General features: G+C 52.7%; 1 protein-coding gene across 1 annotated transcript in view; it reads right to left on the bottom strand.

The window, feature by feature from the left end:
- Nucleotides 1–731: 731 nt before the first annotated feature.
- The window catches only part of BOK (BCL2 family apoptosis regulator BOK), a 33,612-nt gene continuing 21,034 nt past the window's right edge, over nt 732–13,309 (bottom strand). Inside the window, exons 4-5 of the mRNA XM_043998725.1 lie at nt 9,200–9,363; nt 732–2,702 (exon numbers count right to left, since the gene is read on the bottom strand). Of these exons, the coding sequence (XP_043854660.1) occupies nt 2,577–2,702; nt 9,200–9,363 (290 nt within the window). The 3' untranslated portion in view covers nt 732–2,576. The remainder of the gene's footprint in view (nt 2,703–9,199; nt 9,364–13,309) is intronic.

Here is a 13,309-nt window from a genome sequence, read left to right on the forward strand (position 1 = left end):
ACCTCTTTTCCTCACACAGAGCCTATTATTCTTCATGAAGGCACGGCCTCTGTCCCTATTCAAAGTCAACAAGCACGTTTGAAGCACCTGCTGTTTACCGGGCAGCTGGGGTAGGTGCTGGGAAGAGGAGGACAAAGAATGGAGAGACCTTCCTGTATGCCCTGGAGCCAGTCAGTTTTCCATGGCTTCCGCCCGTCTGTCTTGGCCGCCTCACAGGTTTTGACACAAATTTTCCTTGTGGTTATAACAAACCCTTGGGTCACGTTACTTCTCTGCTCACCAACCTTCCATGGCTCCTGCTGCCCCCCAAATGAGATCCAAACTCCTCTGCTTGGCACCACATGCCTTCCCTCCACAAGCAGCCACCCCCTGCAATGTAAGTCTAAAATTAGGACTTTTCACTCATTCCTAGCTCCAGACCAGCAGAATACTTCTGCCCGGTGAGTGTTTAACAGGCTTTCCTGCCTTCTTGCCTTTTCCCAGGCTATTCCTTCTGCCCAAAATGATGTGCTTCTCTGCCTCTGACTCACTGTCTATCTCTGTCCCACCCTGGTTTTGTTTTTTTAAATGATAAAAATCCTGTTTATTTGTCCTCAGAATATAGGAGGGTCTTGAGAACACTGACATGTTACTTTTGACAATTTCATTTCTCCTCTCCCCCCATCCCTCCTTCTCACTCCACACACACACACACACACACACACACACACACACACACACACACACACACACACACACACACACATCTTTAGATCAGGAAACCTTTTTCCAATATAGCAAGGAAGGGGGTGGGTGGAAGAAAGTCCTAACCAGAATGTTTTCCAGTCCACAAAACTGATTCTCCCCGACAAGAATGCCCGGCAGGCCACGCCTTTCTTCCACAGTCATTGTACCCTTCCTCACTCCTGCTCATTTCAAAGCCTGCTTCCAAAAGCAAGCCGAGCCACGCCTTTCTTCCACAGTCATTGTACCCTTCCTCACTCCTGCTCATTTCAAAGCCTGCTTCCAAAAGCAAGCCGAGCCTGAGGCTTAAAAGACTGGAAGCTCACTGGGCCAGAGCCCTCCCCTCCTAAATTCACTGGGGAGGATCGAACATCTTTTTGGCTGAGAGTTTTCAAAAGTGGGTGAGTCGTGTGCACCTCTGGCAGACTGAAATCAGGACCAGCTTGGAGGACAGTGGGGGGAGGACAGGGCTGACTTCTCTTTGGCTTCATTCATTCGACAAACATTTATTAGGTAGCTACCAGGTGCCAAGCACACAAAGAAGAATGAAGACAAGCCCTGCCCTGAGGGAGCTTACACTCTACTCAGAGTTACAAGTCACCCGGAGAAGTAAATGCGAGATATAAGATAATCTGAAGGGGTAGGAAGTTTTAGGAATCGTGGGGGTCAATCAGTCAATCAACAAGCATTTGTTAAGTGCCTACCACGTTCCAGGGACTATGCTAGATGCTGGGGTAGAAAGGCAAAGGTGAAGCAGTCCTGGTCTTCAAGGAGTTTCCATTCCATTTAGAGAATTCCACATGTATACAGATAAATAAATACAAAGTCAATAAAGAATGAGAACAGTAACTGCTGAAGGGGGAGGGGAGGGGAGGGCTAGGAAGGACTGATCCTGGAAGGGGCAGTGACGAGGGAGTGTGTTCCCTACACTGTGGTACAGCTTGTGCAAGTGCATGTGGGTGGGGGATTTGGGGAATGACCCAGGAGCCCAGTCTGGCCAGAGAACAGAGAGCCTGATGGGAAATCACATGACTAAGCACATAAAAGAAAGAGATGAAGGAATGTCCCTCCCTCTGTTTCTTGGAGTGGAGGAAGACAACAGGTGCAGATGCTGCACAAGGCAGCAAACACATTTAATTAATTTAATTTCATGTCAATTCATTTTTCTTAACCGATGTTCTTTATGCAAAGGAAAGGTTCACTGGACAATTGCGCATAATTGTGATGTAGAAACAAAAGCCAGCCCAGGGAATTGTCTAGAGGCACTAGGGAGCCACGGAGGGGTTTTAAGCAGGGAAGTGCCACAGTCAGCCTTGTGTCAGCGCTCTGGAGGAGGGATGAAGAGAGGAGAGATTGGAGTCAAGGAGACTGAGTTATAGAAGTCCCAGGGAAGGTGATGAGAACCTGCCACTGATTGAGTGTGGGGGCAAAGGGAAGGGGAGACATAGATGGCTTTTAAAAAGAGAAGGTTGACCACTGACACCACAGGAAGGAGCAGAAACAAGAGACCAGCCAGAGGAGACAGTCTCTTTTTAGTTTAGAGAAATGCAGCTGAGTGCTGAGCATGGGGGGGGAGCTGGTCCAGCAGCTTCCCAGAATTCCTTGCTCTCACACTGACATCTCTGCCACTAGGGAGGGAAATGAGATCCTTCAAAGGCTTGCTCCCAGGCAGAGATAGCTGCCTATTCCCAAAGTGAAAGACATTTTAGAACCAGGCCCAAGCATTCCCTGCTGGAGAGACAAGCACTTTCCTCTGCTTCTTCCCATCCCCAGAGTCCAGGATGCGCAGGGGCAGCCCTGCTCTGGCCGGGGAAGGGGAGACCCGGCCCTAAGGTTTAGGGGGCACCGGGCACTCATCTGTCTGGTAACAGGACAAAGAAGATGGCCTTCAGGAAGTGACCGAAGCTGCAGAGAGCGGTCACGAGCCAGTGGGATCGAAGGCTGGGGTCAGTGTTCACCACACACTTCATGATGTCTGCCTATAAGGGAAAGAAAACAAGCCACTTATTAGGAGACTCCCAGAAGATGGTCTGCCCAGGAAGATGCTCGGGAGCAGCAGCTGACGCTCCTGGCTTGGCCAGGTCCCTCCATAGACCAGGTGGGTTTTCCTTTAAAAGCATTCCCAAAGGGGGGCAGCTAGGTGGTGCAGTGGATAGAGCACCAGCCCTGGAGTCAGGAGGACCTGAGTTCAAATCCGACCTCAGACACTTAATACTAGCTGTGTGACCCTGGGCAAGTCACTTAACCCCAATTGCCTCACCAAAAAAAAAAAAAAAAAGCATCCCCAAAGGCACCAGAGCCTTGGGAGATAGTGATCTCCTTGTCACTAGCTGATCCTTTCTCAGGAGGCTCTAGAGGGAATTCCTGCTGGGAGGGAGGGGGGCTGGGACATGGGGGCATGTGAGGAGGAAGCTGAAGTGGGAAGTGGGAAGGCCTAGGTTTAGATCTCCACTGGAACAAATAATCTGTCTGAGTCGCTGGGTCCTCCTCTGGAAAATGGAGCTGATACCAGACACCTCACAAAGAACTCCAGTGAGGTCTTAAGTAGTTAAGTGTTCAGGGCAGAACGGAGCAGACACTTCCCGGCTCAGGGCTGGAGCAAATGAGATCGGGCCAGACCAGGCCTGCCTGGAGGGGGCTTGTAACTATGCCATCCCAGCTCTGGTGGGCACCTAGAGTGAGGACGCAGAGTCTGTCTTCAAGTGCGTGAAGGGCTGGCAAGCCAAGGAAGTGAGGCACCTGGAGAGTCCAAACTAGAACCTTCCTAATCAGAGCTGCTGAATTCTATGTGAACTGGATGCCCGAGTGGGGAGTGAGCTGCCCATCCCTGCAGATCTGCAAGCAGAGGGTAGATGGTCTCTTGTTGGGAGGCCAACAAGAGGAAATTCCTGCTCAGGCACCAGTTGGACCAGAGGGGTCTCTGAGGTTCCTTCCAACCTAGAAATTCTGGTATTCTTTAGAATCCTAGCTCCCGAGCTGGGAGGAGGAAACTGAGGCCCAGGGCAGTCCCATGATTTACCTGAAGTGGTAAAATCTGAACCCAAGCCTTCTGGCCCCCGATCCATCACTCTTTCCCCTGACCACACTTTGGCCCCTACCCATTAGCTGAGACAGTCTCAGAGCCTCCTCCTCCAGCCTCCTGCCAACCACCCTTCTCCTCCTCCCCTCCGTGGCTGTGAACAGCTGCTCTGGCATCTCCACACCCTGTAAATTGCTAAATGACGCCTGTGGCTGGCTCCCGGCAGCCCAGGGCTTGGCTCTCTCATCCCATTGTGTAGAGACAAGCTTGCCAGCATCTCGCAGCAGCTTTAGCAGAGGGCTGGGTGTTGGGAATGGAGTTTAGGTGACAGATTAAACAATAATAATAACAAAGCCCCTCAGGGAATGGGGGCGAGGTCCTAAGACCAGGGGCTGAATTGGACTGTGAGGCTCCAGGGAGGTGCTGAGTCAGACCCAGTGGGACTTAGGACAGGGACTTCTGCTTCTGCCACATGATGTACAATGTGAGACAATATCAGTGTTGACAGAGTTGGGGGCAGCTAGGTGGCCCAGTGGACAGAGCACCAGTCCTGGATTCAGGAGGACCTGAGTTCAAATCCGGCCTCAGATACTTAACACTAACTAGCTATGTGACCCAGGGCAAGTCACTTAACACCAATTGCCTCACACACAAAAAAGTTCTTCTTAAGTAAGTGCTCTTTGACTGGGGAATTGGATATTATTACCAGAAGTGAGGAATGTGACGAGTTCCCAGAATCCCAGGGCAGGGTAGATACCAAGCAAAGTAAGCAGAATCAGGAAAATAAGATGCACAATAACTAAAATTACATCAATGGAAAGAATAACAACAGCAGAACAATCACACCTGAATGCCAGAGAATTATAACTATACCTACACTGTGCTAAGTGAGGGCTTGATAAGGTTGTTCAAATATATTTATAAATGAACAAATATTATCTCATTCGATCCTCACAACCACCAGGTGCTATTATGTATGACTCTTATTTTAGAGTTGGGGAAACTAAGACAGGCAGAGGTAAAGTGACTTGTCCAGGGTCACACAGCTGATAAGTATCTAAGCTGGCTTTGCACTCCAGTTTTCCTGAGTCCAGGCCAGTACTCTAACCACTGCACCATCTATCCTCCTCCAAAGCAAGCATGGCCCTGAAGGAGAAAAGAGGCATCTCTATTCCTCCTTTGAGAGGTGGTGGACTATGGGCCTGAAACACAGCATACGGTCCAACTTGGCTGAACTGCTTTTATTCTTGGTTACCAGCGATGGCTCTCTGGGGATGGAAGGGGAGTAGATTTGGAAATGGAGGTGAAGAAAAATATATGTTACATTTTTTCAAGTAGAAATATTGAAAAGTAGCACGAAATAAAAATACTCCTCCATTGGAGGTAGCTTTGTTGACCTGGACACAGGCAACGGGACAGGGCTGGGTCTTGGCTCTTGCTAACACCGGGCAGGATGACCCAGGGGTCCGGGGGTTAGGGGGTGGTCCTGCAGCTCTTAAGCCTGTCCATGTCAGAGCCCCAGTGGGAACCCTGTCCAAAGCAGCCTAGCTCCAGGCCAGGGCCAGGGCCAGGGCCAAGGCCAGTGAGTCCTCAGGCAGGCCAGGCCCCAGAGACGCCCTAGCAACTCTCCCATTCAGCCACAGCACCAACACCAGTAGGAAAGTCCAGAGCAGGCGTGAATATATTTAAGGGTGGGAGGGAAAAGCAGGGACCTGGCATGAGCTCTCCTGGAGGCTGGCCAAGGTTCCCTAGCTGGAGAGGAGGTACTTTTGTCCAGCCTTGAGGCCCCTGGCCTCAATCTGCCATAGCTGTGCAGGGGCAATCCCGGGGAGGAGCCAGGCCTGCTGGCCCCTCCCCCGCAGGCAAGGTGGCTAGGGAAGGGCAGGCCAGGGCATCCAGGACTTTGGCCCAGGTGCCAGCCCCTGGGAGAACTGACTTCCTGGGGAGGAGGGCGTCCAAGGTGTGGAAAGCCCATGCAGGTGGTCCACACCCTCCTGGGAGCTGGGGTAGGCTATGGGGCCCAGCAGAGGCAAAGGGAGGCCCATCATGGGTCCTGGGGGGAGCTAGTCGGCCTCCTTCCTAGCACCCCTTCACCGGCCTGTGGCCCTCACTTGGAGGGTCTGCAGAAGCAAACCCGGGCAAGGATGAAGAGGCCCCTGTGAGCAGAGGTCCAGGGAGGAGGGGTTAGGCTGCCTCCTGTGCCCCCTCCTCCTTCCCCACGTCCCCGGGGGGCCCAGGCCTCCCAGCTGCAGCAGTGAGCCTAGGGGTACTCAGAGGACTGACAGAGACCCCAGCGGGTCTGGGAGAGCCCCAGCTCTGCTGACGAAGGGGCGCCACTTTACAGGGGCCGGGGTGGGACAGAGCTGCAGACATCTACGGCCCCTAGTGCCAAGCGGACTCCAGAAATACTCTGTGATTGGCCTGCTGACCTAGCAAGCAGGAGCCCAGAAGCCCCAAGGGCCCAACAAAATACCCCACATTCGGGGCCCTGCTACTAGAGGGCAGAGATTGAGAAGAGCAGCCCAACCCCCTGCTTTCACAGGTGAGGAAACTGTGACAGAGACAGAATCCCAGACAGAGATGCTATGTCACCAAGGTGGGGCGCCGGACCAATCCTGTCCCCCTTTTCCCGGCCACTGTCCACTGGGAATGGTGGTCACCTTTCCTCATGGGAGCTCTCGGGCAGGAGGGCGGCCTCTTAGGCAAGGCTCAGGGACCGCTTCTGCTCATTTTCCCTGCCTTATTAGGGCATGATGCCACCGTCAGCAATAATTGGGGAGCCACGGGTGGGGTCCCTTTGTCTGTAGTTCCCAGGGACAACCTTCAGCCCTGGGAGGGGCTGCCCAGAGGAAACCCTACCATGAATGGGCAGGGAATTCTAGATGAGCACAGGGAAATCCTGGGTAATGATGGGGCGTGGCCAAGGAAGGTGGGGTCCCTACTCAGCTGCCAGGCTGCCAAGCCCTTCATCTCCACCCACGCATCCAGGGGTCAGGTAAGTGGCCTCCTTTGGGGATTTGTGCAGGATGGCTCAGGTGAAAACCTGGGTTCAAATCCTCTGACACCTTCCTAGCTGGGTGACCCTGGGCAAACGACTATTTCTCTGGGTCTCGTCTGCAGAGGAAGACTGAGGCTGAGTGAATCAGACCCAAACCCTCTTCACTCCTAGGGGTGGGCACTGTAAGCTCCATTTGCTGACTTTATTTTTATTCTGAATTTAACAAATGCTGAGGAATAAAATGAGCGTTTCCAGTCCATAACAGAAGAGAACAAGAGGCCTAGGCGTGAAACAGGAGCCTCCATTTCGGGCAGCTTGTTCTGCTTCTGAAGATGTGACTTTCTTTGGGGGGGGGGGGTTGGTGAGGCAATTGGGGTTAAGTGACTTGCCCAGGGTCACACAGCTAGTAAGTGTTAAGTGTCTGAGGCCAGAATTGAACTCAGGTCCTCCTGACTCCAGGGCCGATGCTCTATCCACTGCACCACCTAGCTGCCCCCTTGAAGGTGTGACTTTCAAAGCATCCCCTGTGTCCGCTCCTCCTCTCTTTTGTCCCTTTGGTTCCATCTGTTGCACTTGAACCTGACACCCCTGTCTGCCTCGGTGTTACTTTGGCCTCTGCTTCCGGCCTCCCTGAAGCTTGGGCTTCCAGCCATGGGCCTCAGGCTCCCACAGAGGATGAACGAGTCTGCCCAGGGTCCCTGTCTTCCCACTCACTCCTCCAGCTGCCCCTTTGTTTGCCAGCCCTGGGTGTGAAACCCTGTGGGGCCCAGTTCCTGTTGACCCTCGAGGAACCCGCCAGCTTCTTTGCTTTGCATGATGCGCCTTGTAACCAACCCAGGCGGCAGGGCATGCGATAGGCAGGGTTCTTCTTCCCCTTCTCTCTGAAGACAACTGAACCTACCGGCCTCTGGGATCAACACCCAGGGTTCCCCTATTCTGGCCAGGAGTCTTGACTGGGCCAGCTTTCTGCTTACTAACTAGCCCATGGACCAACAGGTATGTGTAACAAGGCAGAGGCAGTATAGGGTGCTGGAGAGAGCTGGCCCTGGGTTCAAGTTCAACCTCAGGCAATCCTGGCTGGGTGACTCTGGGCAAATAATTTCATTCCTCTGTGCTCTGTATTGCAGAGAAGGTGTTCACCTGCATTGGTGGAGGGAGTTTCCTCACCTGGAAGGCCTCTATTCGAGTGAAAGCCCAGGATAGTACTGAACATCCATGTTGCTGCCCAGGCTACCACCTTCCTCCCAGTTTCTCAGGCTCACCACCAGGGCCTCATCCTCAACTCCTCACTGTCTCTCACCCTCCATATCCAATCTGTGGCCAAGGCCTGTCAACTTCACCTTTGCAAGATCTCTAACATTCCCCCTTCTTCCCCCGCCCCATACTGCCCCCAGTTTCATAGCTGGACTATTGCCATAGCTGCTGGGGGTTGGAGGAGGGTATGCTTGTCTCAAGTCTCTCCCCACTCCAGTCCAGCCTCCATTCAACCACGAGAGTGATTTTCCTAAAGCACAGGTCTGACCATGTCACTCTACTACTCAATAAACCCTACTCCTCCTCACCCCAGCCCTGCTCAGTGAACTGCAGGGGCTCCCTCTGCCTCCAAGATCAAACAGAAAACACTCCGTTTGGCATTCAAAGCCTCTCATACCCGTCTTTTGCCTTTTTTTATCCCTAGCCCTTAGCACCGGGCCCAGCACATAGCGGCCACTTAACAAATGCTTATTGACTGACTGCGTGTCCCTAGCTTGAAACAGCAGTGAGTAAGAAAAGATCACCAGATTGCAGATCTCAAATTAGAAGGGAACTGAGCGATCATCCAGTCCAACACCCTCATTGTACAGGTGAGGAAACTGAGTCTCAGACGGGGAAAGGGACTTGCCTAACACCCCAGAGGTAGTGAGCACTGGTCCAGGATGCTGTCTCTGGCTGTTTGGCCAATACAACTCCAATGGAATTCACACTGTGATCCTCGTTTGCCACGACTGGACAGACCCTGACCCCTCAGGCAGTGGGAGGGGAAATTTCCATTTCCCAGCTCAACACCATCGCGTCCTGGCCTGAGAAGAGGGTCGTGAGTGGAGGAAATTGTGCAAGCCTTCGAGATGATTATCTCTCGTTAGAGATTGGACTCAGCTGGCAGCCCGGGTGGGGGCCTCAGCTGGAGGGAAGTCCGTGCCCAGAGAGCTACAGCTCAGCCTGGAGAAAGGAAGAGCCCGCTCAGATTTTAGGAGCTGGACTTAGAGCTTGCCAGAAGTCAGAAGTGAAACACAATGAGAGCTGGCCTGTTGCGCACCTGCTTGCTGTACCAAGGTAGTCCTGCCACCGGCCAGACTTCCTGATCCTTTTATTCCCCCGCCCCCTCCCACCTTCCACAAAACCACTGGGGATTTTGTTGGCTTTGTTTCCATTCTACAGGGTTTGTTTTTCTAGAAATAAGAATGAGCACACACACTTACCCATCCTCCTCTCCTCTTGAGCCACGTCACCAGCGTCTTCCGGACAAACTCTCCCAAGCAGTCGACAATGGTGTGGACCATGGCTGGTTGAGCCTGCCTCACACAGTCCACAGCCAGGCCTGCTGCCACAGCATAGAGGGAGACCACTTTGCCCCATGTTATTCCTGTAAAAGAAGAAAGACCCAGTTTTCCTTAGTTCAACTGGCCTACTGCCCACCATCCCTCTTCCTCTCTGGCTCCAGGGAATGTTGGGATTTTCCAGTTACCTATGGAGTTCAAGGGATCATAGGATCAAGGATCATTTCTTAGTACCATAAAGAACTTCAGAGATCATTGCATTCTACCCCCTGACTTTAGGGGGCCAAGGGCTAAGCATTAGGGCTCTCTGATACTGTTTGGGAGCCACTCATTTCCATTATTATCATAGCAATAACTCCCATTTTATAGTGCCTTAAGGTCTATAAGTCCTATCTCCCAAATCCCTTGAGGCATTCATTCATTCATTCATTCATGAAACTTTGATTAATCACCACTGTGTGTGTACCAGGCACTGTACAACCTCTCTGGATAGGAAAATGGCAGGATTACTAGATTCCCACATCACAGATGAGGAAAGGCAAGCTCATGGAGATGAAATAATTTGTCCAAGGTCCCATAGCTAGTAAGTGTCAGAGCCAAGGTCTCCACTCTCCACTACGGGGGACAGAGCAAGGTTCTTAGCTGAGGGTCCCCAGACTCCAAAGGAGCCTGTGGACAGAGTTCAGGGAAAGGGTTCTATGAACTTTGTTGGGGGGAAAATATGCCATCTTTATTTTCCCTGACTCGGTTTCCTTTGTGGTCCTGGATTGGATTTTATGCCCCTTAAAACATTCTGAGAAGGGTTGGTGCACAGGCTTTCCCCAATTGCCAAAGGGAGACTGGGTGGAGGGATCCAGGACACAGACCAAGTGAAGGCCTCCAGGCTGGGAGGGAGGCTGGCTCTAGTTCCTTTTCTTCTTCTTCTTTTTTTTTTTTTTAGTGAGGCAATGAGGGTTAAGTGACTTGCCCAGGGTCACACAGCTAGTAAGTGTTAAGTGTCTGAGGCCGGATTTGAACTCAGGTACTCCTGACTCCAGGGCCAGTGCTCTATCCACTTCGCCACCTAGCTGCTCCTCCTTTTCTTCTTTTCTCTCCTTTTCCCTCTCCTGCTTTTCTTTCATTCCTGGAGGGCACCTGCTTAGCCTTCGGCCTGTTCCTGCCCCCACAGGCAGTTCCAAAGGTTGCCCTAAAGCTGACCTTGGGCAAACAGTTACTGAGTTCCATAAATGGCCGGATTACAAGCCCCTTCCTCTTTTCTCTCCGACCCTATCAGCAGGGGCTGGTTGGCGGCCTCAGCCTTATCTCTACTTCTCCTTCACCTTTTATTTTTTGTAACATTCCTTAGAATTCACTCTCATGAAGGAAACTTCCTTTCCCAAGGCAGACCACCCACCTAGGCTGAACCTTAGAACAAGTGGGCTCACCCTGGGCTTCATCCTAAGGGTTTGTCTCTCTAGTGCCTAGGGCTGACCTCTGCTCTTCCCTCCTCCTACCACACACGTACACACATACAACACACACACACACACACAACCACACACAGAAAATACACCACACGCATGTAACACACACCCCTTGTCCCCTTGTTTCCTGGAACAGGCTGGGGTCTCACAGCATAAAACCAAATGTGGGAAGAAAGTTGGGGGGGGGTGTTTTGTAAAAGGACAATCAGCAAATTAATCTCGTTCACAACACAGCTTCCTGTGTGGCCAGGCTTCAGGGCAGCTGCTCCCTGGTGCCCTCCTACCTCCAGCTTCCTTAATCTTCTGGCTTGTGAACCAAATCAGAGGGTGCTCCCTCAGCAAGGGGGAGTGATGTGATCCAGGCTCAGGGCCCTTTTCCTCGGCCTGAGTGGGTGGGAGTCAGATGAGACTCAGGAAACAAGCAAACTCCTTCTGGGTTTTTTTTCTACCCCCAAAGGCCAAACAAGTCAATAGAAAGGGTATCTCTATTGCCAGGCATGAAGCTGGGGTTCTATTCCTTCATAGAGAAGACATGTCTGCTGAATTTAGTTGGGGACAACAGACTTTTTGACCAGGCTGTACAGCATACAGGAAATAGCACTGGATTTAGAGCCAGATGGCTTGCAGTTAGACTGTAGCTCATGTGGGAAAGGCAAGCTTGTGGTCCACTACCACCCCCAGATCTTTTCCAGTTGACAATGTGATATGGGAGATAAGAAAGGGGCTAACAGAATCTTGGGCTCCATGAAGAGGCCCAGTGTCCAGAATAAGGGAAATAACAAACAGTCCCTCTGCCGGAGGCAGGGACTGGGTCTTTCCTCTGGTTCATAAATCACAGGAGCCTTGATTCAGAGCTAGAAGGAGGTTGCAGAGGAGGAAGCCCAGAGAGGTCCGTGTGGCAGTCAGTGCAGTCTCCTCACTGGGCCACCTCACTGCCACAGGAATACTGAGTCATTGAGCTAACTTGCTGGAAGTGGGGTTCAAACCCAGGCCTTCCCGACTCCAAGCCCAGCAGCATTCTCCATACTATCCCTCACTGCTCATGCTGATACTTACAGGACCCTCCACAGCCCCCAGAAGTCTCATCATAGGAGCCGGGAAGCCACAGGAGAAGGGATCACCCACATCTTTGTTTTTTCTTTATCATCACAGAGAATTGTTGCCCTCTTTGGCCGCTGACCCCCTGTGAGCACCTCCCCTTCCTCATGCTAAGCATGGCTGACCTTTGGCTGGAGTGGAAAGACACCAGAGCTGAGGGGGGGGGGACCTCGGCCATCTGGTCCAGGCCAGGCCAAGAACACAAAGGGGTCACCCGGGCTGCCCTGGTAGCTGTCCAGTGGGAGGAGCCCAGTGGCTCTCTGGCCTCCAGGGAAGCCCTTTCCCAACTTGGCTGCAGGTCCCAAGGTGAGGGCCTTTGTCTTTTATGCCAAACTGCCTAAGTGGGCCTCCGGGTCTGGGGCCAGACAGAATGTCTAATACCTCCTCCCCAGGACTTCCCTCCAAATCCTTGAACGGGGCTCTCAGCTTGCCCGCTTCTGCTCCTGATTCTCACTGGGCAAGAACTCGAGGCCCTCCCCCATCCTGGTCACCCTCCCCTGGACACGGTCAGCTCATCCTTGTTGAGTCACGCCGGGGGTGGTTGCCATCCTGTGCTCCTGACTCGGTCCCCTCGCAGCCTTTCTCCTTCCCACACCCATCCAGCCTGGCCTGAGCTTCTTCCCGCCCCAAGCCCCGGACACCGAGCTGGCATTCTGACCCCTCATCATCTACGAAAAGAACCTCTGGAGGCTTTGGGTTGGGAGAGCCGCCACACAGGAAAGGCGTGCTTTTTTTTTAGAAAGAGATGAATGTGGCAACATCTCCTGACTTCTAGTTCCACTTCTAAAGCCCACAGTGGTTTCTTCCTGGTGACCGCACTGCCTGGCAGCACACGATGAGCCCGGCGGGGCTAGCCCAGAGCCTAGAGGGGGTTCAGTCCAAGGAGACCCAGGTTTGGGTCCTCTGCCTGCGTAACTTGGGGGAGTCCCTTGGTCTTTCTAGACCTGCAGCTATAAAACGAGGGGGTTGGAATAGACGGGTCTGAGGCCCCTCCCTCTCAGCCCATAGGTGGGATTCTACGAATATCAGAGCGGGAGAATCCCTCGGCCGGATCGAGGGCAGGCGTTCTGAATATGGTAGCCAAAGACCTTGCTGGGGCTGAAGATGGCTTTCAGGGGATCCAGGATGGGGGGAAAGCACATCTTTATTCCAAAGGGATAGGTTTCCTGTCTCCTCCAAGGTATCGGCTTTTATGCATTGAACACGTGGCAGAACAGTGTCCATGGGCTTCAGCAGACTGCGGCCGAGGGGTCGGGAACACAGGAAGGATTAAGAAGCCCTGACCTGGTAAATGGCCCTGATTCTACGGCTCAGGAGGCTCTCAGAGGGATCGGCCACTTGCTCAGTGTCCCACAGGATTCATGGTAGAGGCAGATTAGGGCCCAGTGTCCTGGCTCCCAGGACAGCATGCTATCCACTATGTCACATTCCCCCCTGCCCCAGGCCAAGCTCCCCAAGAAACTCCAGCAGT

Source organism: Dromiciops gliroides, chromosome 3 (assembly GCF_019393635.1).
Source record: "Dromiciops gliroides isolate mDroGli1 chromosome 3, mDroGli1.pri, whole genome shotgun sequence".
Classification (NCBI taxonomy): domain Eukaryota; kingdom Metazoa; phylum Chordata; class Mammalia; order Microbiotheria; family Microbiotheriidae; genus Dromiciops; species Dromiciops gliroides.